This window comes from Drosophila novamexicana, unplaced genomic scaffold (genome assembly GCF_003285875.2).
Source record: "Drosophila novamexicana strain 15010-1031.04,08,12 unplaced genomic scaffold, DnovRS2.1 tig00001209-arrow-arrow-pilon, whole genome shotgun sequence".
Taxonomy (NCBI): Eukaryota; Metazoa; Arthropoda; class Insecta; order Diptera; family Drosophilidae; genus Drosophila; species Drosophila novamexicana.
In genome coordinates this window covers 747,913-774,584 of record NW_020824843.1, presented here as the reverse complement: position 1 = coordinate 774,584, position 26,672 = coordinate 747,913, and the positions used below count along the sequence as shown (strand labels likewise).

Sequence of the window (26,672 nt, the reverse complement as noted above, 5' to 3'; positions counted from 1 at the left end):
ACTCTACAACGTACGGAATACACTTTTTAACCAGTTAAGCTGTTCAGGTTAGCCTATCACAAATTCACCATACACTCAAACATGTTTGCATACGAATTTTTATGTTGTTTTCTATTTCCTTTGTTTTTTCTTTTTTGGGTTGTTAAAGAAGTATCGTAAGCAATAACAGCTTCATCCTGAATACAGGAAACGCGTTGTAGCAGCCGCTAGGCTTACTTCTTCTTGGACACACCGACGGTACGACCACGGCGACCTGTAGTTTTGGTGTGCTGGCCACGGACACGGAGACCCCAGTAGTGACGCAGACCACGGTGGGAGCGGATCTTCTTCAAGCGCTCCAAATCGTCACGGAGCTTTGAATCCAAATTGGATGATGTCAGCTGCGAGTATTTGCCATCGATGATATCCTTCTGTCTGTTAAGGAACCAGTTGGGCACTTTGTACTGCAGCGGGTTTGAGATGATGGTGACAACCTTATCAACCTGTCCAATTCAACAAATGCAAAAAATTAGATTAATCGCGTAAAAAAACAGTATGTATATAATATGTATTTACCTCCTCCTCGGTGCATTCACCAGCACGCTTGGTCAGATCCACATCGGCCTTCTTCAGCACAATGTTGGAATAGCGACGACCCACACCCTTGATGGCAGTCATGGCAATGCCAACTTTGCGCTTGCCATCGATGTTCGTATTCATGATACGAAGAATGTGTTGGAACTTCTCTGGGATGACGAGCGACTGCAAAAAAAAATGATTTATTATAAGTCAAATCATTGGCACCGGAATACGAAGGCGTAAACAACAAAAGCCGAAATTGCATTTCCGCTCAAAATTGCAAAATAATTTAGCCATATATATATCACAAATATGCACTATTTTGTTTTCACAACGCACAGTATGGCATGCATTTGGGTTTTTAGCGTTAATTCGCTACTTTTAGCGTTTGATTAACTGGATATTTCACGATTTATATATAGACGCACCATTTTGCCCTGTTTAAGCGACAACTATTCAGTCGAAAAAGAAAGCGGATGTGCTGCTTCTTTCCACTTATGACATTGACATTTCGAAAAACAGTGCTGAGCAACGTGCGTAGTATCGATATATGCAAAAGTGCAGGGCTGCCTATAAAAGTGCAGGCCCTGAAAAAGTGCCGTTATTGTAAATAATTTTCGGTTTGAAACAATGAATGTAATTGGGCGAATGAATGGTAAATGTCATTTATATTTTGAATATATATTTTTTTAAATATTGTTATCTGTTTCAGCACTTGATTGTGTTGGCGAGGATGACGTTATGTCATTACGCATTATATGCACGCTGGCACGTAATCATAAATACAACATAGAAGAGCTGGACAAATACGGTAATACGGCGCTACTCAAAGCCTGCTATCTTGGCAAGTTTGAGTGTGCACGGGTGTTGCTAGACATTGGAGCTAATATTTACGCCATCAATTATTTTGGGCAGAACGCCTTAACACTGGCTACCTATGCTGGTCATTTGCAGTTAGTGGTCGAATTGCTGCGCCGCCGTCCATACCAGGACTTTAATCTTTCTTCGCTCACACCTGCCGCTTGTGTGGCTGCAATGCGTCAGCATAAGGCTCTAGAGGACTATTTTATGCGCTTAGACCCAATGGGAACACCAGCGTTGCAGACCGTGCATGGTAATAAACATAATAACATACCTACATAATAATTATATTATAATTTTTAATAAACGTGTATTTATAGGCCTTGGAATAAATAGCTTGCGGCATATGGTAAAATCAAAACTAAAGACGAAACAATCGAAGCCAATATTTATTAATATAATTAAATAAATTGATGTCAAAATACCTATTTGTAAACCATTTTTGTATTGGAAAAAATTAAATTTTAATACGCCACAGGGCTGCAATCGCAACTTTTATTCAATACACATTTATGCAGTTGGGCAACGCCATGACTAGGCTAATTGACAGCTGTTATTCGCGCCAAAACGCTAGTTTTGCCGCGGCTAGGAATTCATTACAGTCACCAACGCACTAACGCGCTGATCAAATTTACGAGAATTGCATTGCACAAGAACAATTTAAATTAAACAGCAATCATGTTTGAGGCACGTTTGGGACAAGCAACAACACTGAAGAAAATCCTTGACGCCATCAAGGATTTGCTTAATGAAGGCACCTTCGACTGCAGTGATTCGGGCATACAGGTAAGGAAAAGGAAGCTTAGCTCAAGTTTTTAATATTTCTAAACGATTGTATTTTGTATTTTCAGCTTCAGGCAATGGACAACTCCCATGTATCGCTGGTTTCACTGACGCTGAGATCTGATGGTTTTGATAAGTTCCGCTGTGATCGTAATCTGTCCATGGGCATGAATCTGGGCAGCATGGCAAAGATATTGAAGTGCGCCAACAACGAAGATAATGTGACTATGAAGGCTCAGGATAATGCGGACACAGTCACAATCATGTTCGAGTCGGCCAATCAGGAAAAGGTCTCCGACTACGAGATGAAACTGATGAATCTCGATCAGGAGCACTTGGGCATTCCGGAAACGGAATATTCGTGTGTGGTACGCATGCCGGCTATGGAATTTGCACGCATCTGCCGTGATTTAGCCCAGTTCAGTGAATCCGTTGTCATTTGCTGCACGAAAGAAGGTGTAAAATTCTCTGCCAGTGGTGATGTGGGCACTGCGAACATTAAGTTGGCACAAACTGGCTCGGTCGACAAAGAGGAGGAGGCTGTCACTATTGATATGCAAGAGCCGGTCACGCTCACTTTCGCCTGTCGATACTTGAACGCATTTACCAAGGCTACGCCGCTGTCTACCCAGGTGCAGCTGTCCATGTGCGCTGATGTGCCGCTTGTGGTTGAATATGCCATCAAGGATCTGGGTCACATACGCTACTATCTGGCGCCAAAGATCGAAGATAACGAAACATAAAATCATTTCGCGACGTACCTAAAACATATTCATACTTCACATATACCGCATAATTCCCTTACATACGACATACTAATTGTTAAGATTTTACAGTGCAGCATTTCTTTGGCCAATAAAGTAATACAAAATGAAAAACTTGTTTCTCGTTTAATGGCAAAAACCATTTAATAACATAACACTGGGTATAGTTAATATAAAGAGAGAGTTGGCCTATGGTTAAAACTAAAGCAATCGACCTGCTGTGTTCGGTCATACAAATCAAAGGTTGCACGTTTTAATCTGGTTTGTCAAATGCCGATTATTCGCAAATTAAATTAGCTTCAATAGAACTTTTTAAGCCTCCATAATATCGAAAGGTCAAGTTAAATACATAGATAAATATCGCTATAAATTACATATAAGTACTCGTTAATAACAGGCACATATTCGAGACTTTGCATGAGTTTTGGGAGTACATTTTGTGATGTATCTTACTTTATAAATATTTTAGAGCGTGCTTACACGCTCTCAATACTTGAACAATTGGCTGAGTTAATGTAGAAGCTTTATCCTATATATTCTTTTTGTATAGCTGCCATTACAAAACATATAAAGCTAATCTAAATGTGTTCGTATTCATAATATAAAAGTGTATAAAAACATTTGAGAACAAAAAAGCAAGAATTGTGCCACACAAACAACATGTCTATGTTGCATATAACAAACCGTGTATAAATATTAATATATGGAATATAAATATATAGTATATGTATATAAGGATAAGTATATATTGTTATTAAGGCGCTGCCGATGAAACAGAGCATGCACTGGGACTGGTGGTCTCATTGTATGCGGTGCCATTGTCGTTGTTATCTATACTTGCCTGAAGCAATGCCTGTAGCGATTTGATACACTGTTTTGATCCTTCCATTGCCTCATTGGACAACTAAAAAGTAATCAACTAATTAGCTTGCTTGATCACATTAAAGTAGTTTTTTGCGTACCATCGTAAAATTTAAAAAACCATGTGGCAAACCCTCAAGTATCTGCAAGTGTACTTGGCGACCCAGTCGCTTCAGCTTTTTGGCAAGCATAACACAGTCATCTAGGCAAGGGTCCATGTTCAGCGTCTACAGGACGTAAAACAAGTTAATATTATTTAATCTATGGTTGAATGTCCAACTTACAAGTATTCTGGTCTCTGGTAATTGCGAAAGCCACTCATCGCTGGCCCAGTAGGGCGATAGAAAAGGATCTTTGGGGACATCGAAAGCAAACTCTTCGCTGGGGCTTCGCGCAATTAAAGCATCCAAGTTGCGCACATCTTGCTGACCAGCTGTGCCTGTGCCGTGTATCTCATAGGATTGCGTGCATCGATTTATTATATTATTGACAGCCTCTTGCAAGCGACCAGGCAGAGTATCCACAATTATCTCACGACCCGCCTCAACAAGAATGTTTTCCTCAGAGCTGCTTTTGGCGTGTCCATTCGTTAGTGGTAATTGTACAGCGGTATTTGTGTTCTCCTCCGTGGCTTCCATCGTGGCGGTATCAATAAGATATTTATCCAGAAAACTATCAATGTAGGCGGCTGATTCGGCGTCTTTGGGTATCTCCGCAGATATCTCAATCGGATAATGTTCAATGGGCTGCGAGTCGTCCTCGAATGACACGCAGGAGCTATTGTCGCTGTTATCACTGCTGGGTAAGTCAGTACGTTCCACCGTTTGACTGTGATACGAAGCGCTGGCAAAAGTATCGCTGGTCTCCTCATCTTCATCCGAACGATTGAGCGGCTCCAGCGGTGTTAGCGGGCTCTTGGCCGTCGAGGTACGTCGACTGGAGCTGATGCTATGGGTTAGCTTCTCCGCCTCCGCAATAGGAGCCTGTGCGTTTCGTATCTGCTCAAGCTGTTCCACATGCTTGGCATTCTCCTCCAACATTTCATTGGAAGGCGCTGCGTAGGCGCGCAGGCAGCGCATCATAAAACCAAAGGGCAGCAGTGGATCCATTAGGCACAGAAGCCGCGCTGGACTAGGCACAAAACTAACCAATGTTGGGCAATAGGCCAGAAACAGTCCATCTGGCACCCGAACGTTCTGCTCAATGCACTTGAGTGCCAATCCAATGGAGAGATTCGCGCCCGCGGAATCACCAGCGCATATTACACGCTCTGCGGTAGTGCCCAAGAGCTGTGCGTTGTTCAACAGCCAGCAGTAAGCATAGTAGACTTCCTGCAGTGCACGCGGAAATGGTGCCTCCGGTGCCAGGCTGTAGTCCACCGAAAGTATAGGCACATCCAGTGCCACGGCCCAATCGCGTAGGTATAGCTCGTGTGACTTTGATGATTGCGCCACAAAGCCGCCACCATGGCAGTGAAATAGTATCGATTTAGAAGCTGCTGCTGGTCGCCGCCAGCCTCGATAGCGTCCCTCACCGATCATACCAGCACGTCGCTTAGCGCTGAGCAAGCGCACTGAAACTGGCAGCCCGGGTCCAAGATGTGCACTGGGCACAGGTATATCTACAAACTGCAACTCTGTTTCGTTTGCTACGTTTTTTGTTTGTGTCGTACGTGCCGGTAAGCGCATTGGCTCGGCGGGCAGCTCAATTATGCGATTTACTTTGATGGAAGTACCCACAATGCTGGGTAGCTTGTGCATTAGCTCCGATTCGGCTAAAAACCAGAATGACTTGCAGAAATCGATTTTTGCATTTTGCGAAATGTTTACAATACGTCTCGCGCGCAGCTCCGGATTCATAAGATATTTGCCGCTAGACCAGAGGCTGCGTGTGGTCTTTAGCAAGGTGCTGCTGCCATTGTCCGTTTGCGAGTAATACGTTTCGGAGTAACTGGCCATGCCAATTCCAAGAAATCGTAGTACACCGCGTATTGAGTCACCATACTGAAAGCCCAAGCAGCGTCCATAGAAACAATACTGATTAATGGTGTCGCCCAGTTCGAAGAGCTGTTCGGCCGTATGCTGCCCACTAGCAAGTAGATCGCCCGTATTCACCGACCACTGCCGCAGTATTAAAAGGTACTGCAGACAGGTGCACAGTGAGCAGAGCAACTGAGAGCATGCCTCTACCTCCTTCATGTAGAACTTCTTGCGAAAGAAGAGCGTGGCGCGTGTGGCCAGCAGCTGCTGGCAAATGCTGCGTCCATGTGTGATGCACGCATTGGTCACGTAAATAAAACTGCGATACCCGTTGCCCGGTGTGCATTCGTCAAAGTCATATTCGTGGGCAAAAGCTTCGATTTGCAGCACCAGCCGATTGGCCAGCACTATAAAATCCTGCCAGGCAATTTGTGCGGCATGCAAGCGTTGACCATATTCGGTATGATCCTTGGCAAAGTAGGCGGCATGTTCCTGGCAATCGGCGTACAATTTGTGATAGGCGGGCTGCAAGTCGGCGGGAATAGGTGCGGTCGTGGTTTCGGTTGCTTGTGCTGTTGTTACTTTTCCATTGAGCTCATCTTTTGAGCCGGCCTGGGCCAGCTTGAGGTTGTGCTCAAAGTTGGCATTCGGCTTGGGGGAGCGACTATCAAGCTCAGATGTTGCGGCTCCAATCATTGCGCTGCTAAAAAGTTACAAATGGCATTAATAGTGCAAATACTCTACTTATGATGAGAATGATAATAAATAATATTGGCAATTCACATCAAATTATTTAATTTTTACAATCAGACCTAAAATCATACAAAGGTTTCTTTTTGCTAATGAGTGCTTTTCTAATTTCTATGTTTGGCAGAGTTTAAACCTTTGAAACTAAGCGTATAACAACTTTCACTTGACAACTACGCAATAGAAGTTTTGAATTACTGCACTTGATATATCTCTTTAGCTGTTACACTATAACTTGTGAAGAGAAGTTTTTAACTTACAGCTTTTATACACCTTGCAGCAGATTTATCTCATAGCTTACTAATGCATTTTACTTTAAATATTGTAATTAAACAATACTCAAATTCGGCAGTCGAAATATGATACTGTGTGTAATGATTTAGTAATAGTGTTGACTAAGTGGATTTTCCGTTGGAACAAGCTCATTTGTTCTTTTTTTCTAAATGAGCTCATTGCTCAATTGTTTAAATTTTACGTAGGTGAGTGTCACATTTCAGTAGGAATATTTTTAGCAATTTATTTTCTCTAGTATATAAGCAAAATTAGTTAAGTAACATAATAACAACTGAGCCCAAACAATTCAGAACCAGCTCAGTCTCAGCTGATCACTAACCGTTGAACCTTAATGGATTTGCACTTTCCAGCACTAATTCATAACATCGATATATCGATAGCATGCTACATAACATTTCTATAGAAGGAATATTTCACAACAGAATAATCGGATAGCTGAATTGCAGTGCTGCAGTTTGTTCACACATTTAAGTAAATGTTAAGGTTCTAGTACTCAAATAAAAATAATGTGCATAAGGAGTGCGTGTGTGTAAGCAGAATAGTTAACGCAATTATGAGTGTCAGCATTGTGCAGTACTATGGGGAACAGACGAGCAAATGTGGATACTGCACGGGCACGGACTGTAGCAAATCGCACGGTAAGAACACCATTTACAACATCCCTAAGCAGAACTAAAGTACAATGTATTCACCACTCGCATATTTACTTGCATGTATGTGTGTGTGTGTCATACAGGTATGCATGCATATCGCTTGACCTGCGACGATTACCAAGAGCTGATCGATAGAGGCTGGCGGCGCTGCGGTAATTACTGCTATAAGCCGCAAAACGACATTACATGCTGCCCATGCTATACGATTAAGTGCGACGCTCTGGAGTTTAAACTAACCAAGTCCAATAAACGCATTTTGCGGCGTATGAATAAATTTTTACGCGATGGCAAACGTGAGCCAAGCGAGCAGCAGCAACCGACAGCGGGTGAATCAAAAACCGCCGATGACGCTGACGTCGGCGTTGGGGTCAATGCAAGCGACCCTCAGCCACAGCTGCCTGATAAGAAGCCCTCTGTAATTAATGTAGAACAAGTTGAGAACTTAGCAGCAGAAATGAAAAGCGCGTGCCCTGCTCCAGGGCTGGACGTAACGGCAGGCAAAGGAGATCCAGCAGCGTCGCTGTTGGTATCCAACAAATGTAAAAGTGAGTCCATTGATCTTTTTTTATTAAGCCTTGCATTACCTATTAATTTATTTAATTTCATAGCACTAACCTCCAACTTGAATCCGCCACGTAAGAAGGCTAAGCAAATGCGCCTGGAGCGCAGGCAAGCCAAACTGGGCGCCCCGCTTGAACAGCCACCACACACCAAAACGTTGAAACAGGAGAAGAGCTTGAAAGATTTTCTGGCAGCACCCTGTGAAACTGACAAACATCATTTAAAGGTGTGTTTTTAGGTCTATACAAATAATTGCTAAATGTGCACCGAGACCATTTTTTTAATTCAAAGTTCGTAAACAGCTCGAGATAAGTGATTGTAAATAAAATGTACACTAACTGTTTGTAATGTGGTCAGTTGCCAACTCAAAAAAGTAGCTGAATCTAATAAGAACTGAAAATACCTGAATTAGCTTTTTGAAATGGTCAAATCCGTTTAAAATTTCAACAGTTTTCGGCGGACGCACTATGAAGACTTCTAAATGTTGCTAAAAGATGTTTTTACTAAATCTAAAGCTTAGCTTATCTTGAGCTGCATACTACCTTGTCATGCTGTCTGTATTGACTTGAAGCACGTGTTTTTATGTCCAAAAAAAAAATTTGAAACCGTTTGCAGCACGTAGCTAGTGTTTAACCTTTTAAAATGTATATAATATGTAGATTGTTTTGTGTTACCTTTGGCGTGTGCCCTTGAGTCCCTTTATGTACACACATCGTATTTGTGCTATTTGTTGCAGATCGTTTTGGTCGCTGCCTCAGATACACAGCGCACTTGTACTGATGCAGTACACGCATTGTATCGCAAATATCAATTAGTCATACACAATGATAACCCCGCACGCCTAACATTAGCTAGTATGCAGCGGTTTTTGGTTAAATCACCCCTAAAGGTAATTATAAATGATTTTCTTTCTTTTTCTATAAATCTTATTATAGCTGCGTTTGGTGAACGTCAATAGCGATGAATTCAGGCGTACATTACCGCAAAGCTTTGAGCTGTATAAGAAGTATCAGATTGTCATACACCATGATCCGCCCAAAAATCTGATAGCATACAAGGATCATCTGCAACAGTCACCGATGAAGGTTGCTAATTGAACAAACATAAATGTTGAATAATAAAAAAACACAATTTTTTAAAGATTATATAAGGGAATTCTAATCTTATTGCTACCATTGCTTTCAGCACCAAACAACCGAAGATGCTCCGGACATGGGATATGGCTCATTTCATCATCAATACTGGCTGGATGGCAAATTGATTGCTGTAGGCGTCATTGATATACTACCTGGTTCAGTTAGTTCAGTATACTTTTTTTACGATCCTGACTATAGCTTTTTATCGCTGGGCACATATGGTTCTTTAAGGTTCGATTTGAGTGCACTGTATAGGTATTTGTTGTTAACATTTTTGCTTGCTTTTAGGGAAATTGATTTGGTGCAGACAATTGCCGAGCGTGTACCCGCTTTGAAGTATTACTATATGGGATTTTACATACACTCTTGTCCTAAAATGCGCTATAAGGGAAAATTGTCTGCGTCTTATTTATTGTGCCCTGAGACTTATGTTTGGGTGCCCCTAACCGATGGTAGCTTACAAACACTTCATAACTTTTTGTACATAATTATTGTTATCGTAATATTATGCCACAGCCGTACGCTCCAAACTAGATGTGGAAAAGTATCAGCGCCTGAATCCGGATGCCACAGCAAAGGATGTGAATGAGTTTTTGAATCAGCATTTAAATGACGTAATGCTGCTCCTTGACGCCAAAACCTGCGTCAGTTACAATAGTTTCGTACAAGTAAATATATGTGGCTTATTACAAATACTTGAAATTTATTGACTTCTTTCTTTTTTGACAGCTTACTGGCGTTGTTGGCGATCGCGATGTGATTATCGAGTACAGCAAACTCGTGGGTAGAGTGTGTGCACAGCGCATGCTTTTTGTGAACATGTCTTGAATGGCATATTGATGATGAATTACAAATAATTTCATAAATGCACCTTTATTCATTATATACCACGCAATTAAGTTAAACGCCTTAGCTAAGTAGTGCAAAATTATTTCATTCAAATGTAAACTGTTAAATCTTTGTTAATATGTGCGACTACGTTCTTAAAATTCAGTTATATCATATAACAAATAAAACAAGAAAATGTTGAGCAACAAACTACAATATATAATTTGTTTTAATCAATTATGCGAGATGAGTAGGGTGACAAAATAATAACAGAAAAAAACATATGTTTGTTACCCACAACATTTCAGATAACAATGATAGCTCGAATGCTTAGCAAATTAACAACTGTTATCACTAATCATCACAGCTTATCAACAGGCAGCTAAATGCATCAATAAAACTAATTATCTAACAACAAATTCGCGCTCTCAGAGAAGCTGCCACTTAGTGGGAGTCACGAGCATTTATTGTGCATCTCGGCATTTTATTCACAGCATGATTACATGTTAAATGGCAAGGTATGGGCAAGCAAAGTGTTAGTAAGGAAGCCGACATGTGCGAGTACTTGAAGTTTAGGCAAGTGGGCACTTGCATGACGATGCCTTTTTGTAAATCTGCAATATCAAGGGACCGAATATTTGATTCTCTCAATTTTTCGCTCAGTGTAACGGGGAGTAATCGACTCGAAAGCCATTTTGTAAATCCATAAAAATAAATATAAATGTAATCCCTTTTTATGTAAATTTATGGACTTATATTAAAAGAGAAGATCAGCGGATGAGTAACCAAAATTTCAAGATATTGTAAATATAAAAGAAAGCAACAAACATGTATATAATGTAAGCAAGTTAATATAGCATTTAACACTTGCCTGCCATTTTATCGAGAATGTTAATTAACAAAATTTTTTTACTTATAAACGGAGCTTTTTATAGTGTGTATATAAAAAATGTTTAAAAAGGTTATAAATTTGTTGCTGAACGAAACGAGTTAAAATAGAGATAAGGACCATATAATAAGCTGCAGCTACAATCAATTTAGAGATTATCTAATTAATAAAAATACTATGTGCCATGCTTGAATATTTGAATATTTTTGACATTATACACAGCTTAAAATATTCTACTTGATACTGTATATGTATATGCTAGTAAAGCTGCTACTCTCTGCTTATTTTTTAGGTATTCCCGTTTTATCGCGTTTTATAAGCATAATTTAATATATATAACATAATATATAATAATAAATAATTCAAGCACGTGTGCTCGTGCTGGTTAATCATTGACAAGGACTGGCAAGAATGGAATAATTTTTTAAATATTTATTTTAGCCCGTGATTGGCACGAATTTGAACATTTTTGTTTTGATTCAAGAATTTCTCCTAGTGTAATAATCGCATGCGATTTCTTTTGTGGCGCGCTATCAAAACAAGAGAGAGTGAGTGAGAGAGAGAGAGAGAGAGAGAGAAAGAGCGAGAGAAAAAAGCTGCGAGCGAAGCGTCAATCTCGAAACCGCCAACAGTCAACAACAATTTAAACAATTTTTAACCGTTTGTTTTTGCGCTTCGCTGTCGCCGGCCGAGGTTTTGCTTAAAAACGTCGTCGCCGCGCGTCTGACGGTACATAACTTAACTAAAGTATATATGCCATTGGCAGCTGGCGATTTAGCTTCATTCGTTCCGCGGCGTTCTCAGCTGTAGCAACAGTGCCCAATCCCGCCAACTTCCACTCCCCCCACATAGCCAGTGGCACATCGGGCGCTCACCGCGTACCCAAATGTGAGTGTACAAGTGCGTGTGCTTATTATGCTATTGCATTATAAGTCTTAACCATTTCGTAATGGTTAACTTATAAATTGACAAGCAAAGAGCAAGGCTCCGAATAAACAATAAAAATACATAAAAATAAATAAACAAACTTTATCGCAGTCTCCTCGAACTGTCATGGAAAAATTTCTTGCATGCGAATAATTTATATGGCAAAGTGTGCCAAGCGAAACGTTATAAAGTGTATATAATTATGCGGTGTATCGGAACGAAGTGCCTGATCAATTGTGAAATGCAAAGGGACAAGTGCAAGTTATCAAAGATATCAAATTTTTGGAGTTTAGCATCCTCCATCAAAATCAGCTGAGGCCAACACGTGCCGATTTGATATATGTATTTCTCTTGTTTACAAGCTGCGTGTGGCGCTATCATTTTATTTTTATTTGGGTTAAAATATGCATTTCAGTTATGAATTCGCATTTGATATGGCAACTGGTTTAGTCTCTGGGCACGCTTTTTTTAATGAGTCTCAAAAAATGCCTGATATTATTTTAAATAATTCATTTAATTAAAATTGAATTCTGAAAGCTAGTTTATTTAAATGCTGACTTTCGGAAGCTGTTTCTTAATATTCGTATTAATAATTCGTATAAAATCTGATGACCCGCAATCGATCTTCTATGGGATTTTCAATCGGACTTTCTAACAAAATTTTCGACTTAAATGTTATGCAATATTCAAAGTTTAACGATATTTCTAGATGTTTTTTCCATCAATTTTTTGAGGTCTTTTGATTTGCTTGTGTTAATCTATTGAATTACTATGTAACTTGCTAATTTTCGCATTGATTTTTCATAAATCAAGCTGCTAATTATATGAATAATTATTTTGACTACTTAGTTTATAGTATATTTCGCATTTTTTTGTATACCATGTAATTGTGGCTTGTGCAAATAAGTTGTTGTTATTTTTTTCTCGACTTATATTCGAAAGTTAATTATAACGTGCAAAAATGTGATTCCATGGGAATTAGTGCAATGCCCAGGTTGATTTCGTTTCGGTTACTGAGAACCAAGCAACAATACGTAACATCCAAATAAAACTAAAAAATGCAAAATACAAAAAATACAACAAGAATTACTAATGCCAACTGGTAAAGCGCATTACATATTTCAATTTTATGTGAGACACGGTTCATTGCCATTGAATTAGTTTGCAGAATTAAAAAAAAAAAAATAAATAAATAAAAAGGAATACAAAACAAACAAAACAGTCCGATTGCCATGCAAACTGACAAAAAGCCGAACTGTTTAAACGTTTTTCAAAAGCCAAATCAACAACAATAACAACAAATACATCGAGAGAGATACAAACTACCAAACCATGTCAATTGTGTGCTCATGTCTTATGTAAATGCTTCAAGCACGCGTGCTATGGGTATATAATATGTAATATAGGGTATATAATACGCTTATGCTTATGTATAATTCGTTATGTGCATGGGTGTCGACAGCTAACGGTTTAATTGTGCACTATGGATGGGCTTTATGGCCTAGATCATACACCGATATCGTGATATCGCAGCCCCCCATAAGCTTTTTCTCGAACAATAAATCAAATCAGTATAGCCTCATAAATAGCAAGGATTGCAGACAGAGTCCAACAATAAGTCTAAAAAATTCATTTTTGTTGTTGTGTTTATTTAACAACTAATTAACGATTAACCTAACTATAATGAGTGGCACTTACTTTATCAAACGACCAGGTCTTATCGTATATTTTACAATTACGATTTTTTCCTTGCCCTCGCCATATAACGTCATAAATTGTTGAGTTGATTTTTTAGAGCCTGGCGCTGATAAAGCGCCACGCTCCTGATTAGAGCCGCACACGGCAAATTAATTAGCAGCACTCTCAAGCCAAAGATACTATGCAGTCGCAGTCTATTTGCATCTTTGCTTTGCTACATGGTTATTTCCGTACATTTTTTGAATCTGTGCATTATATTTAGATATCGCACATATGGCTGTAACGACGGGTTCTACCCGCAGTTGTGAGAAATTCGCCAAGTTGCTAAAGTAGCTTATGGATTGCAGATAAGATATTTGTAAATCTGAGTCAGAGAACCGTGCAACAGACTTTTAATCAAAAGTTAATTGACTTGTTCCAGCTGTGAATTACTACAAGTTATTTTACAATTGGCGTGAAGAGAAAGGAAATTAGTTTGGGTATTTTTAATCATACGAAGGTCTCTTATTGTGCCATGACTGGCTGATATTGAAAAGAAAAACCTTACATATACTTCCTTCGAATAAGTTCCTTGCAACAACTTTCTCGATAAACTTGAACATAGATGTGCAAAAAATAAACAAATATATTCAAAGATAATAATACAATAATATTATTCGCAGTGCTCAAAATTGTATCTTCCTTTAAAATAAGCTTTTAGGGTATCAACAAGATAATCAAGACGGAGCCAGGCCTTAAGTGGGCTAATTAGGCAATCGTGCTTAAGCTTATTTATTATACATATAATTTATGTGCACTTTGTTAAAGCTCTTCAGTTGTTATACAATAAATTTCAGACTCGAAGTTTATTTACTGACTGTGTTTATTTGCATTCTTTAATCCAATTAATATGAACCCGTCATCCGACTTCGCTGGCCCATGGGATATCTTAAATGGCGTATTTTGAATGCGATATCTATTTTTGGTCTTAGACCTCTTGGTTCGGTTTTTATTTTATTTTTAATTTTTTGCATAAAATTACGCCATATGCTAATGCACATCACGTCTTTTGAGTGTCTATGGAGAAGTTATATATGTAAAATGTACTTAGATACGCCTCAAATGCATATATTTAACTACCGGTCGAATTCGTACACCTAGAAAATGACATAGAGCCTAGTGGCTACACGCAATAATTTTAATGAGCTATTCGTTTTTTGTTTGCGTACTGCAATAACATGATAACCCAGTATTATAGAGCTATATATTTTATGCGCCTGGTTGCTCAAACTTTCGATTTTTGTTGTTGTTGTTTTATTCGGCTACAAAACTGTTGTATTTGTTGTATTTTTATATTGTAGTTTTATTCTATTTGTTTTGGATTTCTTCCGTTCATTGAGAACTTTGGCAAAACCAAGACGATTGCTTATCACAGCAAACACAAAGACTTATTTATGGGCCTACTTAGAGGCCCATGCATATGTGTATTGTTCTTGGAACTTGAGCTGTGGCAATAGCCAATATGATATGCTATTTCCACAAGGCTTTTATAATACAATTTAAATGATTTAATGGCCAGCTGCAATCTACAGACGATTACCAATTCAGTTACTTGTAAATTTTCTTTTGGTTAGCTGAGATTTCAAATATTTATTTATTTAAAGTCCTAGCCACTTGAGCAGTAATGTGTTTTTGATGTGACTGCACATTAAGTTGCGTTTAGTTCAGCAGAATTTTGTCTTCGATTCTTAAACTTCTAGTGGAGTGTGCCAAATATAACAACAGAAAGAAGATAGGAAAAAGTTTAGCTTGTAAACATTTTTGGTACATTTTCCCTTAGTCACACAACAGCCGAAATGTGTGAAATTTTGAACAGTTGCTATTCAAAAATATCCCCGCTTACCAACACATGCTCACTTTACTAGTATGTGTGTGTGTTAGTACTAGAAGTATCTGGCTAACTGCCTTACTTAACCCTGTCGCGTTAATATGTAGACGCAATTTAGACGAGGCTACATGCCATTGGCAAAACTGCATGTGCAATATTGTGAATGGCTTTCAAACAGCTGTCCAAATCGAATCCAATATACGAATTCGACGTGCCAAGGGCAATATTATATGTATATATATATATATAACACACTCGTCAAGTGTTGCAGTTACAAATTCAATTCCTCCAAAACAGATTTTTTTTTGTAACTTTTAGTTGAAGCTGTTGTTGCACAAATGCACAATACTGGCTGATCTAAACAATTTGAAAATTTGCGTGGCGTGTTGGGGAACAATTACCTTATCAAAAGGCTGACCACAATGGCAGGCAATGATAGGCGGCTATTTTTAAAATCAAGAATTAAATCAAAAACACTTTAAATAAAAAAGTGCATGACTAGTTATTCGTATTGCTATTTGTCATGTTCATAACTCAATTTGGCTTAAATGCTGCTCACGTGCGTGGTCAAATTGGTAACTGAGACGTGCTTAAACTGTTTGTCAAATAATAACAGTCATATATCTCTCTTTATTGTCGGAAATAAATATGATTATTGCATTTAAATGACACGTGTTTGCCAAATGGAGCACTAAAACCCAAAGTACTAGACAAACATATAACATTGTTCTCGACCGACAAGTTATTTCCCTTTATCTCATAAAAGCAGGGAAATATTATTCCTTATGTTCGCAATCAAACTGATTATAATTTTAAATTATGATATCTGGGTTTTGCAACAGACGCGCTTCGTCGATCATTCAATCGTGAAGCACTTATTTAAATAGTTAAAGCTAGAGTTATTAATATAAATTAGCCTATTGCCACTCAAGTTGAGCATTCACGTTCCTGAACTCGTTAAACTTATCAACCGGCGCTTTGTGACCTAAGCAAAGCTAGTGTGAATACCCTATAAATGTAATTATTTTAATTCAAAATTGTTCTAAATTGTGTAAAACTATTTTAATATAAAATAACTAATAATAATAGTATAGGGAAATTTTCCTTACTGCTCGTTGAGTAAGAAATATTTGGCTATAAATACATGCCATTATTTTCATTATAAATTAACAAGCCAATACCAAGAAATTAAGTTTATTCAAATTGTTCAGTTGAGCAATTGAAGATTTCCCAGTTTTAAAACCTGAATATGCGATACGCGAGCTGAGATGACACAAAAAGCGTTGCCAAAAAAATGAAGGAAAAAATCACCTCCGCATTCTTGCTTAATTTTGATTTATGCACTTATTCAAACTTAAAACAACTTGAGTGCAAATTCCCCAGGCGTAATGCATAATAAAGTCTTTAACTGTTTCCTGTTATCGTCTTTCAGTTGACATTGACGTGTGGCACAACAACAACAACAACAACCTGCCAAAATGGCTGTTATGCCCTGCTGTAAGTACACACACACACACACACACACACACACTGTTTACATTTCAGCATTTCAGCAACAAATAAAATATAATAATAAAGAAAATAAAACGGAACGAATAATGATGCCAAAATGGCACATAAATAAATTTCACGTTATGCTGTTCGTCAGCCAAAAATCTGAAATCCCCGAAAAATTGAAAGGTTAAATATTGCGAGTTACGCATGCGCCGTTAATTAGACACCTGACGGGCCCCGGCTTCAAATGAAGCTCAAGTTGACATATCTAAGATTTAACGCTAATTGCTCTAATGTGCAAGGCAAACGCTAGCCGAACTAGAAGTTTATAAATAAATAGAAAACAAAAAGAAATAGCAAATAAACAATTACTCTCAATTAATAAACAATATTTTGTTCGTCGCTTGCAGTTTATGTGCCGAAGCGCGTGAATGTGGCCATAATGTTGTTCATGATGTGCCTCATCAATTATATGATGCGCGTCAATCTGTCCATCAATATAATTGCTATGGTACAGGACCGAGATGAGAATGGCACACTTGTGGAACAGCCAGATGTGAGTACGGGACACAGCCTGTGCCATGCGTTTATATATAACCGAACTAATTATCCTTTTGAATCACAGTATGGCCACCGATACGATTGGTCGCAACAGGATCAGGCCTTGCTGTTGGGCGGCTATTTCTATGGTTATATGATCACCTCACTGCCAGGTGGCACGCTCGCCGAGATGCTCGGTGGCCGCAATGTGGCCGGCTATAGTTGTCTTTTGGGCGCTCTACTGACTGCATTGACACCGGTGGCCGCTGCCTGGGATAAATATGCCGTATTTGCAGTACGTTTCCTAATTGGACTCGTTTCTGGTGTCGTCTATCCCTGCTGTCACAATTTGGTGTCAAAATGGTCGCCGCCGGACGAGAAGGGCAAGTTTGTCGCCTCGCTGATGGGTGGCACATTCGGTACCGTCATCACTTGGCCACTGTGCGGCCTCATCATTGAGAGTCTAGGCTGGGTCTGGGCCTTCTATGCAGTTGCCATCTTTGTGGTTATTGTAGTGGGCCTGTGGTTCTATCTGGTCAGCGATACGCCGGCGCAGCATAGCACCATCAGCATCAAGGAGCGGGAATACATTGAAAACAGTCTGGGCGGCACACTAGCCAAAAAGGCGGTAAGTTTCAAGTGTATTTATGGGAATACATAGAATATTTATTTATTATCCCTCTTTCAGAAATGGCCGCCATACAAACAGCTGATATTCTCCATGCCATTCTGGGCGCTGACTCTGTTGCATTACGGCAGCATGTGGGGTCTGTTCTTCCTGATTACGGCCACGCCCAAGTTCTTAAGCGAAGTGCTCGGGTTCAATCTGTCCTCTGCGGGTTTCCTGTCCAGTTTGCCACACATTGCACGTCTATTGGCTGCCTTTGGCTTTGGTTCCGTTGCGGATTGGATTCGACGCAAGGGCTGGTGGACTATTACGTTCACCCGCAAGTTTTTCTGCATACCCTGTAAGTATTCGCTCAAAAGTATTATTTTTCTTTGCTTAAATAACTAAATTATTTGTTTTTATTTGTTTACAGCACACATCTTGCCAGGCGTTATGCTCATAGTTTTGGCCTTCTGCGGACGCGATCCTTACGTCTGTGTGGCTATAATGACCATATCGCTGGGCTTCAATGGTGCTGCGACTTCCACAAACTTGGCCAACTCACAGGATTTGGCACCAAACTTTGCGGGAACCATGTACGGCATCATCAATTGCCTGGGCACTACACCAGGCATCTTCTCGCCATTGATTGTGGCCGCATTTACCCATGAAAAGGTGCGTCCAAAGCAGCTACTCCCACTCAATTGTTTTCTAATGAACTGCGTTTTTATTTCTTCTTCTTCTATAGAACACAATCGATGAGTGGTTCTGGGTATTTGTGATTGGCGCAGCGGCCTACATTTTGCCTGCCATATTTTTCTGGATCTTCGGGTCGGGGAAGATACAAAAATGGAATGAGGTGCAGACCACCGAGCCAAATGAGGATGTTGTCAATACAAAGTTGTAGTTTGTGCCTTGGCAATTGGCTGTGATGTTGTAGTACTAATGCCATATAATTATGACGTACGTACGTTTGTATATATGTTAATGTACCTATATAGAGGGTACATTAATAACGAGTCCTATTAAAGTTAATGCTGTGTATTTATTTTTGTAAAAGATATTGTTTTTATTATGTGCCCTATTTTACTCGATTACGATTTGAATAAATGTAAGGGACTTAGCTCCGTACTATGATAATAAGTATTTAAATTCCAAACGTCTATTGGTTTCTTCTAGAGTTTCCTCTACTGTTCAAGATCTTTCTTCCCGCTTCAGTTAAAAACCTTGTTGTCTATTCAAAACCTGTCTTTTTACATAGACATAAGAAGTCAAATTTGTCAACGGCCTTAGTTTTTGTTTTCTTTTGGGGGGAAGCACTCGAACTGCTTGCGGTCTCTGCAAACGTTAATTTTTGCGCATTCAAGCAAAAAACCCCAAGTTGACACAACAATTAGTTAAATGTTAATCAAAATGCAGAACTGCAAACCTCGTTTTTTGTTGTTGTTTTTGTTTATAATTCAGTTTTAATAAATTAACTTCACGGCCGTGAGCCTATGAAGCAACCATGTCAACAAAGCTTTCTAAAAATATATAATCTCAAAAACGTTACGCAAAAATTGTTTACAAATATTGAGAGGCTTCTCGAAATTGCAACCGCAACTACTAAAATATAAATTAATTGCTACTCAAAATGTGCACAAATTACACCAGTTTTTTAAGTAATATGATCGATCATAATTAGGAGTGATATGTTGAACATTTTGTTTAATATTTCTTACTGCCAATCATGTTGTCTTACAATATGAATAGTTGTTATTTTATATCTACCTTAATATCGGTATAGCTCTACCCATTACTTATTTTTTTTATCATTTACTTGCATTTAAAAAAAATTATCGCCGCGCACCTATCGATTTATAATGTGCCCACTATCAAACCGATTCACCCTTGCTTCGTTACAGATCAATTTTGAGTATAACATTTATTTTATAAGATGTCTAGCAGCTGTTCTTAACAGTTCAGCAAACTGTTAAGTGCTTGTCACTACATTCACGCTTCTGTTAGTGCATATGTGTGTGCAAACGCGCAAGGCAACTCTGCTTTAGTAAGTTAACTTTATTTATTTATAAGCGCAGTATAAACGCGACAGCGCACATTACTTTATACATTTAGTACTATACACAACGTCAAAATGGCCGAAGTCGAAGCTGTGCAAATAATTGCGGAATCTTTGAAGCAACAGGTAAGCTAATCGGTGGCCATTGTCTGCCCCACCATCTTTTCCTATTGTCTCTTATGATATGCACTTTTTGCATACTAGCCGTGAGGGGAAAAGAATGCGACGTACGTTCAACTGTAGATTTAACGGCACCAGGGCCGCACTGCTTATCTTTCCAACTTTCTGTTGTGCAAAGTTCAAAAAGCACTCAAAAAGTGGCCAAGCAATGTTATTGCCTGCTTTTGTGTATGATTTTGTGTGTAGTGTGCGTGTTGTTGTTGCTAGCCGGTGGCTCTATATGGCGATATAGATACGAGCGGATCTAGATACGAGCGACAGCCCCCCAATATTCCAAAGGTTTAACACATGTCCCCATCGCATTAAAGCAGTAAATCACACGAGTTTAACAGCTGATTAAATCAATAAGAACTTGAATAAAGTCTTAAGGAAATTTTAACATTATAATTTTTTCAATTGAACTTTAAACCCTTTGCAGAGAGTATTACAAAATTCTTGAACAACGTGTATCACGTCGCAAGAACCATCTGCGACACCAAAAAGCACATATATTTTTAATGGGCCGAGTAGATATTGCCATGTTTGTTCCTATAAATCGGTTGAAAGGTCATTTCTTGTTGGAAAAACTTTTGTGTTTTCCAAGATATCTTGATCAAACTCGACAATTATAAGTTTCACTTTGCTCCTTATTAACATCGGTCCATTATTTCATAAGGTAGTGTTAGAACGATCTGTTTAAACAAAAGATCATGTATGAAAAACTTTGTTTCCTTCCAAGTTATCTTATAACACACACATGAGTCAAATCTTATTAACATCGGACGAAAATAGCATTACTCTGTTTTAAATAGTCTGGTATACTTTTATAGGTTTTACTAATTAACATTGCAAATATGTTTGTCTTAATTTGCAGGGCGTGGAATATGTGTTCGGCATTATTGGAATACCAGTTATTGAGCTATCGATGGCCTTTCAGGCCGCTGGCTTGAAGTACATTGGTATGCGCAATGAGCAGGCCGCCTGCTATGCAGCTCAAGCCATTGGCTATCTGACGGGGAAGCCTGGCGTCTGTCTGGTTGTGTCTGGACCCGGTTTGCTGCACGTGACGGGTAATTTAAGAGAAATACCTTCCAGTTTTGCTATGTATTAAATTGTTTTGCTACTTTCAGGTGGCATGGCTAATGCTCAAGTCAACTGTTGGCCACTGATTGTGATTGGTGGTGCCACGAATCAGGATCATGAGGGCATTGGCGGCTTCCAAGAGTGTCCACAGGTAGAACTGTCGCGTCCTTACTGCAAATATGCAGCACGTCCACCAACTGCTGCACTGATTCCGCTGCATGTTGAGAAGGCTGTGCGCTATACCACCTATGGACGTCCTGGTGTGGCCTATCTGGATTTCCCTGGCAATATTCTGCAATCGAAGGCGATAGAGTCGAGCATTTACAAATCTGTGCCTCACCCCATTGCTCCATTAGCCTATCCGCCCCATGATGATGTTATTCGGGCTGCTCAGTTGCTGCGCCAGGCCAAGCGTCCGCTCGTGATTATTGGCAAGGGCGCAGCATATGCTCATGCGGAGAATACACTGCGTCATTTTATTGAAAACACAAATCTGCCGTTCCTGCCCACGCCCATGGGCAAGGGTGTCGTCTCTGATACGGCTGCTCAGTGCGTTTCCTCGGCACGTACACTGGCCCTGCAAAAAGCTGACGTCGTGCTGTTGTTGGGAGCTCGCCTCAACTGGATATTACATTTTGGACGCCCGCCTCGTTACGATAAGGATGTGAAATTTATACAGGTGGACATTTGTCCCGAGGAGCTACATAATTCGGTTGTCGCATCAGTGGCCATACAGTCGGACATACGCCCCTTTGCGGAGCAGTTGTTTGAGCAAATGAACGCCGTAAACTTTCGCTTTGGCTACGAGCAAGACTGGTGGAAACAGCTGGTGGTCAAATGCAAACAGAACCGTGATACAGTGCAGCAGATGTCATTGAATACAGCGACGCCGCTGAACTATTATACAGTCTTCCATCATCTGCGTGAATTACTGCCACGTGATACTATTATTGTTAGTGAGGGCGCCAATACGATGGACATTGGTCGTTCCATGCTGCTCAATGAGCAGCCGCGTCATCGTCTTGATGCCGGCACCTTTGGAACCATGGGCGTCGGTCCCGGCTTTGCCGTGGCAGCTGCTCTTTACTGCCGTGACTTTGCGCCCGGCAAGCGTGTGCTCTGCGTGGAGGGTGACAGCGCCTTTGGCTTCTCGGGCATGGAAATCGAGACAATGGTGCGCTATAAGCTGCCCATTACCATTGTTATTGTGAACAACAATGGCATCTACGGCGGTTTTGATAAGGACACCTTCGACGCCATACGCAGCGAGGGCGATTTAACACAAATGTAAGATTCGCATCTTATCTCGGCCTATAACTAGTAGCTAATCTTATCGTGCTCTTTGCTTCTTTACTTATAGCACACCGCCGTCAGCATTGGGCGTTCAGGTGCGCTACGAGGAGATGATGAAAATGTTTGGCATGCAGGGCCATTTCTGCACCGAGATCAAACAGTTGCAGGCGGCAGTGAAGGCGGCCAATCAGTTAACGGATAGGCCCACTATTATAAACGTGGCAATCAGTCCCTCTTCAGATCGAAAGCCACAATCGTTCAATTGGCTCACAGAGTCCAAACTGTAAAACAACAAACACAGTCGTATATATGTGTTGTGTTTGTGTTTTTATAAGCAACAACGTTTACAACTTAGTTTATAAGCACACAGTTTCGCGCATTCCTAAAAGATTTTCAAAATGCATTTGTCACGATATTTTCTTTGTATATACACAACATGGAAATTTTTATAAAACCAACGATAGTAGAATTTCAGACACAAAGTTTTAATTGTACGCGCATCTAAGCGGATTTTGTGCCTGAATTTAGTTCTATATAGACACCTAGTTAAATAGGACAAAATTTATGTTTTAACTTTTTGTACCTTTGCAGCAAGTAATAATAATTTTTATCATGAAAAGACTATCGCATAAAGTAAATATATAAATTAATAAATCAGGAGTTGATATAGCTTTGCCAGTCCGTCTGTCTGTCTAACTTTTTTAATACAAACAAATGTAGAGTTTTTGTATAAGAATTATAACGCACAACTATTACATGCATGCAAGGGTAATTTATATTCGACACTCCGAAGACTTTTAACTTTTTGTTTATTATAAGATAGAATTTAGTGCAACATTCTACAACAAACCTAGAAATGACAGAATGATTATAATTTTGCGGTTTGTTGAAGTTTCTTGCACTAAAACCGTCGAATTTAAACCGACTTGGAATATCAATGATTGTCACGCACCAGCTCTTCCTCCAGTCCCAGATAATGCAGAAACCAATTAAAGTCCAACAGGCGACCCTTGTGAAGAAAGGGCAGTTTTGGACACAACTCGAAGGCAATGTTAATTGGTGCTATGTCGGGCACCTGATCGCCGCTCATATCGAAGAAGCCTAGCACATCGCGCATCTCAATTTCGCCCTGTTCATTGTGCTTCAGTACCTGCAGTATATCCTCCACCAGCTCCAGACTAAAAGGCAACCGACAGCCGCGCAGCGTGGATCTAACTTGTGCCTCTGTAATGAACGGCTTGCCTGTTGGATTGATGTGACTAAAATGCTCAACAATTTCATCCACATTGTTCCACAGCGCGCGCTTCAGCTCGAGCTGTGCGGCGGCGCGCACATGATTCCTATCGCAGCTGGGTGGCGGCATTTGCTCTGCGGAGAAAAACCGACAAACCGTGACAATCTCATGGTTGAGCAGTGCTTCCTTTGAGAGAAAAGCGAGTAGCGTGGATTTCAACGTTTCAAAGCTAATGGTGGTGCCATCGCGCAGATCTGCATTCGGCTGGCAGCGCAGTACAAACTGTTTGTACTGCGGACGAACTGCCTCTCGAATCTTCTGCATAATTGAGCGTATGTCCGCCACAGGAAACTGCAAAGAGAAAGACTGGCTGTACAGCTGAAGGCAAAGCAGAAGAACATCTTCAACCCACCTCACTGGCATGCTGTTCCATGTAGAGCAGCGTAAACTCATCGGCTGAAATGATGTGAAAGTTGTGATCCTTGAAGCTCAATCTGGCCCCTATGTAGAAGTCGTTGGCGCGATAGTATTCCGGTCTGGCTGAGCTGAACTTCTCCTGGCCAGGCAGCGGCACGCGTGCACGCTTCAGGAACTCGCCGCCCATAAAGCCCGAATTGCGTCGTGGTATCTCATAGATTTGGATGGTATCATCCGCTAGATAATAACTTATCACAAAGCTGCGCTCGCAGTTCTCCCGTATGCTGGACATCAGCTTGGCACCAAAGCGCAGAATGCAGCCATCATATTTCATGAGCTTCTTGAAATCCGCCTGCGGTGCCTTGGGCTCCACTGTAATGCAATTGCCCTCCGAGTCCTCATAGCTGCCCCAGCCATTGTAGGGCGGCAAACGGCGTGCCTGAGATGGATTAGAGGCGCGCTCATCGCTGCGATCCGGCACGGGTTGTGGTGTAAAGTCCTGAATCCCATACTGGTGACAGAAAATAAATGGTAAACATGTAAAAACTATAAATAAAATTGAGTTCCCTAATCTTCACACACACCTTTTCTCTGTAATAGTGCTGCGTGAACTGATCACAGCTGGTCAGCACCACATGGCGTCCAAAGACCTTCAACACGGCGCCAATTTTCAAGTCCTCGTCTGTGTAATATGCAATCTGCTTCTGGCCAGTATTTAAGGGATCTGTCACGTAGCGTACATCACGCATATTGGTGCCTAGCACATTCAACAAGGTGACAGCGGTTTGCTGACCCGGCAGCGCCAGACCCGTGAAATCCTTCGGGAGCTTGGCGCGTTTGAGAAATGTGCTGGTTCCCTCGCGGCCCGAATTGCGTGGAAACTTCTCCTTAATATCCATGGTATCATCGGCCAGATAATAACATATGTCCAGCCGACGTACATCACCAAAATCTGAACGATCGTTCCAGTAGCCCTGAAATTTGAGCACGTGCCGATCAAACTCCAGAAATTGTGCAAATGCATGCCGTTTGGGCAAGGCGCTCGTCTCCGGTCGAGGCGTTGGCTTCACGGCGGAACGTTTGCGCAGCTCTGTAGTGGGATCACTGAAAAGGCAGAACCAGACAGCTAAGTTGACCTCTGCTTAACATTAAATAATGGAAAAAAAGCTTCGGCACGCCGAGGATTAAATACCCTTGTAGACATGGGAAACCAGCTTTGCAGTTGTGTGGGGAAAATTGTAAGGCTCGTTATTGCTGAGTTTGGCGGATTTACTGAAAAACAGCATATTTCGGCACACAAAAACTCGTTTTTCCATCGATTCTCCCTAGAGAGCTATGTGATATAGTGGTCTGATGTAGGTAAGATTTGGTTTTTATATAGGGATCATAGAAATCTTGATACATTGTTGAGCAATCATTCCTATGGCAGCTCCGATACGGTTGAATTTGAACAGACGGACAGGACAAAATCAACTCGACTCAATAGGTTCATAGGTATAACAATGGGAAACCCCCTCTGCAAGGATTTAACAAATTCGATAGTTACTTGGGCTCCATTAGCGCCATGGGCACCGCTATGCCGGCGCGACTGAGAAACTGCCTGGTGAAAATGTCGCAGCCACTGATGTGATAGTTCCGATCAAAGATCTGTACATTGGTGTCCACATTGAGATCGAAAATGGATAGAAACTCGCGTTCGTTGGGTGGCGCTTTGGGTATGCGCTGTCGATGCACAAGACAGCCTTGCGGTATGCCCGAATTCTCCACTTTGGGTTCCGTGATTTGCATGGTGCCATCCTCCAGATAGAAGTAGATTTTCACCTTACGCACCTGATAGGGCGCATGATATACCTCGGTCAACGGCTCCTTAAAGTACGCATTGAAGCAGAGCACCTGCTTGTCGTAGGCCAGCCAAGGTGGCAGCTTGGTCGTCATCTTGGGCGCCCACGGTGCATTCAGCTCGGCATGCCCTGGCGGACAATTGAGATCCACCAGCGGTCCGTTGGGCTCGACCAGCTCCGGCTCACGGTGATCCGAGAGCATATGTATGCCCTGATAGTGCATTAATGTTTGACGCCGCGGATGACGCCGCTTGCTGTACTATGGGAAGAGGTAGATGCGGGAGCTCAGCAGGGAACAAACATTGGTAAACCTGTTTTGGACTACTCACGTCATAGAACTGCGCACCTGGCAGCAGCGGCATTCCCGGCAATCGCAGCATTTTAACGGTAAATTTATGTTTATCTTAAATTTTAACACCTAAATTTAGAATTTGTTTTGCCAAATTTTGCTAGCCGAATTTGTTGCAAAATTAAAAATTTGTGGCAGTCGATTTTGAGCTACGGAACTGTTTCGACATTTTTTTTTGCAGTTCGATAAA

General features: G+C 40.6%; 8 protein-coding genes across 13 annotated transcripts; 5 read left to right on the top strand and 3 right to left on the bottom strand.

The window, feature by feature from the left end:
- Positions 1–90: 90 nt before the first annotated feature.
- On the bottom strand, positions 91–1,068 carry LOC115766540 (40S ribosomal protein S18). The gene is made up of 3 exons (XM_030710509.1): positions 987–1,068; positions 556–741; positions 91–482 (listed from the first exon to the last, which is right to left on the bottom strand). The coding sequence occupies exons 1-3, from the start codon at positions 987–989 to the stop codon at positions 213–215; spliced, it is 459 nt and encodes a 152-aa protein (XP_030566369.1). The 5' UTR covers positions 990–1,068; the 3' UTR covers positions 91–212.
- A 63-nt stretch (positions 1,069–1,131) lies between these two features.
- LOC115766539 (DNA replication inhibitor plutonium) lies at positions 1,132–1,863 on the top strand. The gene is made up of 3 exons (XM_030710507.1): positions 1,132–1,213; positions 1,271–1,672; positions 1,740–1,863. The coding sequence occupies exons 1-3, from the start codon at positions 1,189–1,191 to the stop codon at positions 1,826–1,828; spliced, it is 516 nt and encodes a 171-aa protein (XP_030566367.1). The 5' UTR covers positions 1,132–1,188; the 3' UTR covers positions 1,829–1,863.
- A 156-nt stretch (positions 1,864–2,019) lies between these two features.
- Positions 2,020–3,048, top strand: LOC115766568 (proliferating cell nuclear antigen). The gene is made up of 2 exons (XM_030710550.1): positions 2,020–2,205; positions 2,271–3,048. The coding sequence occupies exons 1-2, from the start codon at positions 2,098–2,100 to the stop codon at positions 2,943–2,945; spliced, it is 783 nt and encodes a 260-aa protein (XP_030566410.1). The 5' UTR covers positions 2,020–2,097; the 3' UTR covers positions 2,946–3,048.
- Positions 3,049–3,101: 53 nt separating this feature from the next.
- On the bottom strand, positions 3,102–6,970 carry LOC115766508 (hormone-sensitive lipase). 3 transcript variants are annotated; one of them, XM_030710465.1, is made up of 4 exons: positions 6,814–6,970; positions 4,112–6,509; positions 3,929–4,054; positions 3,102–3,870 (listed from the first exon to the last, which is right to left on the bottom strand). In XM_030710465.1, the coding sequence occupies exons 2-4, from the start codon at positions 6,500–6,502 to the stop codon at positions 3,721–3,723; spliced, it is 2,667 nt and encodes an 888-aa protein (XP_030566325.1). In that variant the 5' UTR covers positions 6,503–6,509; positions 6,814–6,970; the 3' UTR covers positions 3,102–3,720. The 3 variants fall into 3 exon arrangements, with proteins under 3 accessions (XP_030566325.1, XP_030566326.1, XP_030566327.1); XM_030710466.1 differs by having other exon boundaries at positions 4,112–6,506; XM_030710467.1 differs by lacking the exon at positions 6,814–6,970 and adding an exon at positions 6,619–6,657.
- A 168-nt stretch (positions 6,971–7,138) lies between these two features.
- On the top strand, positions 7,139–10,225 carry LOC115766510 (arginyl-tRNA--protein transferase 1). Of its 3 annotated transcripts, XM_030710471.1 has the most exons (8): positions 7,139–7,485; positions 7,584–8,045; positions 8,109–8,287; positions 8,798–8,950; positions 9,247–9,428; positions 9,486–9,649; positions 9,714–9,865; positions 9,927–10,225. In XM_030710471.1, the coding sequence occupies exons 1-8, from the start codon at positions 7,401–7,403 to the stop codon at positions 10,023–10,025; spliced, it is 1,476 nt and encodes a 491-aa protein (XP_030566331.1). In that variant the 5' UTR covers positions 7,139–7,400; the 3' UTR covers positions 10,026–10,225. The 3 variants fall into 3 exon arrangements, with proteins under 3 accessions (XP_030566331.1, XP_030566329.1, XP_030566328.1); XM_030710469.1 differs by lacking the exon at positions 8,798–8,950 and adding an exon at positions 8,997–9,146 and having other exon boundaries at positions 7,584–8,287; XM_030710468.1 differs by having other exon boundaries at positions 7,584–8,287.
- A 1,452-nt stretch (positions 10,226–11,677) lies between these two features.
- Positions 11,678–19,106, top strand: LOC115766575 (sialin). Its single transcript, XM_030710560.1, has 7 exons — positions 11,678–11,802; positions 16,839–16,903; positions 17,311–17,456; positions 17,526–18,068; positions 18,129–18,408; positions 18,481–18,722; positions 18,796–19,106. The coding sequence occupies exons 2-7, from the start codon at positions 16,885–16,887 to the stop codon at positions 18,952–18,954; spliced, it is 1,389 nt and encodes a 462-aa protein (XP_030566420.1). The 5' UTR covers positions 11,678–11,802; positions 16,839–16,884; the 3' UTR covers positions 18,955–19,106.
- A 969-nt stretch (positions 19,107–20,075) lies between these two features.
- Positions 20,076–23,286, top strand: LOC115766555 (2-hydroxyacyl-CoA lyase 1). 2 transcript variants are annotated; one of them, XM_030710533.1, is made up of 5 exons: positions 20,076–20,094; positions 20,163–20,232; positions 21,140–21,335; positions 21,396–22,635; positions 22,709–23,286. In XM_030710533.1, exons 2-5 carry the CDS (start codon positions 20,182–20,184, stop codon positions 22,926–22,928), a joined length of 1,707 nt encoding a protein of 568 aa, XP_030566393.1. In that variant the 5' UTR covers positions 20,076–20,094; positions 20,163–20,181; the 3' UTR covers positions 22,929–23,286. The 2 variants fall into 2 exon arrangements, with proteins under 2 accessions (XP_030566393.1, XP_030566394.1); XM_030710534.1 differs by lacking the exon at positions 20,076–20,094 and having other exon boundaries at positions 20,113–20,232.
- Positions 23,287–23,431: 145 nt separating this feature from the next.
- On the bottom strand, positions 23,432–26,642 carry LOC115766554 (EF-hand domain-containing family member C2). The gene is made up of 5 exons (XM_030710532.1): positions 26,463–26,642; positions 25,839–26,392; positions 24,877–25,396; positions 24,288–24,803; positions 23,432–24,226 (listed from the first exon to the last, which is right to left on the bottom strand). The coding sequence occupies exons 1-5, from the start codon at positions 26,511–26,513 to the stop codon at positions 23,576–23,578; spliced, it is 2,292 nt and encodes a 763-aa protein (XP_030566392.1). The 5' UTR covers positions 26,514–26,642; the 3' UTR covers positions 23,432–23,575.
- Between the last annotated feature and the right edge of the window lie 30 nt (positions 26,643–26,672).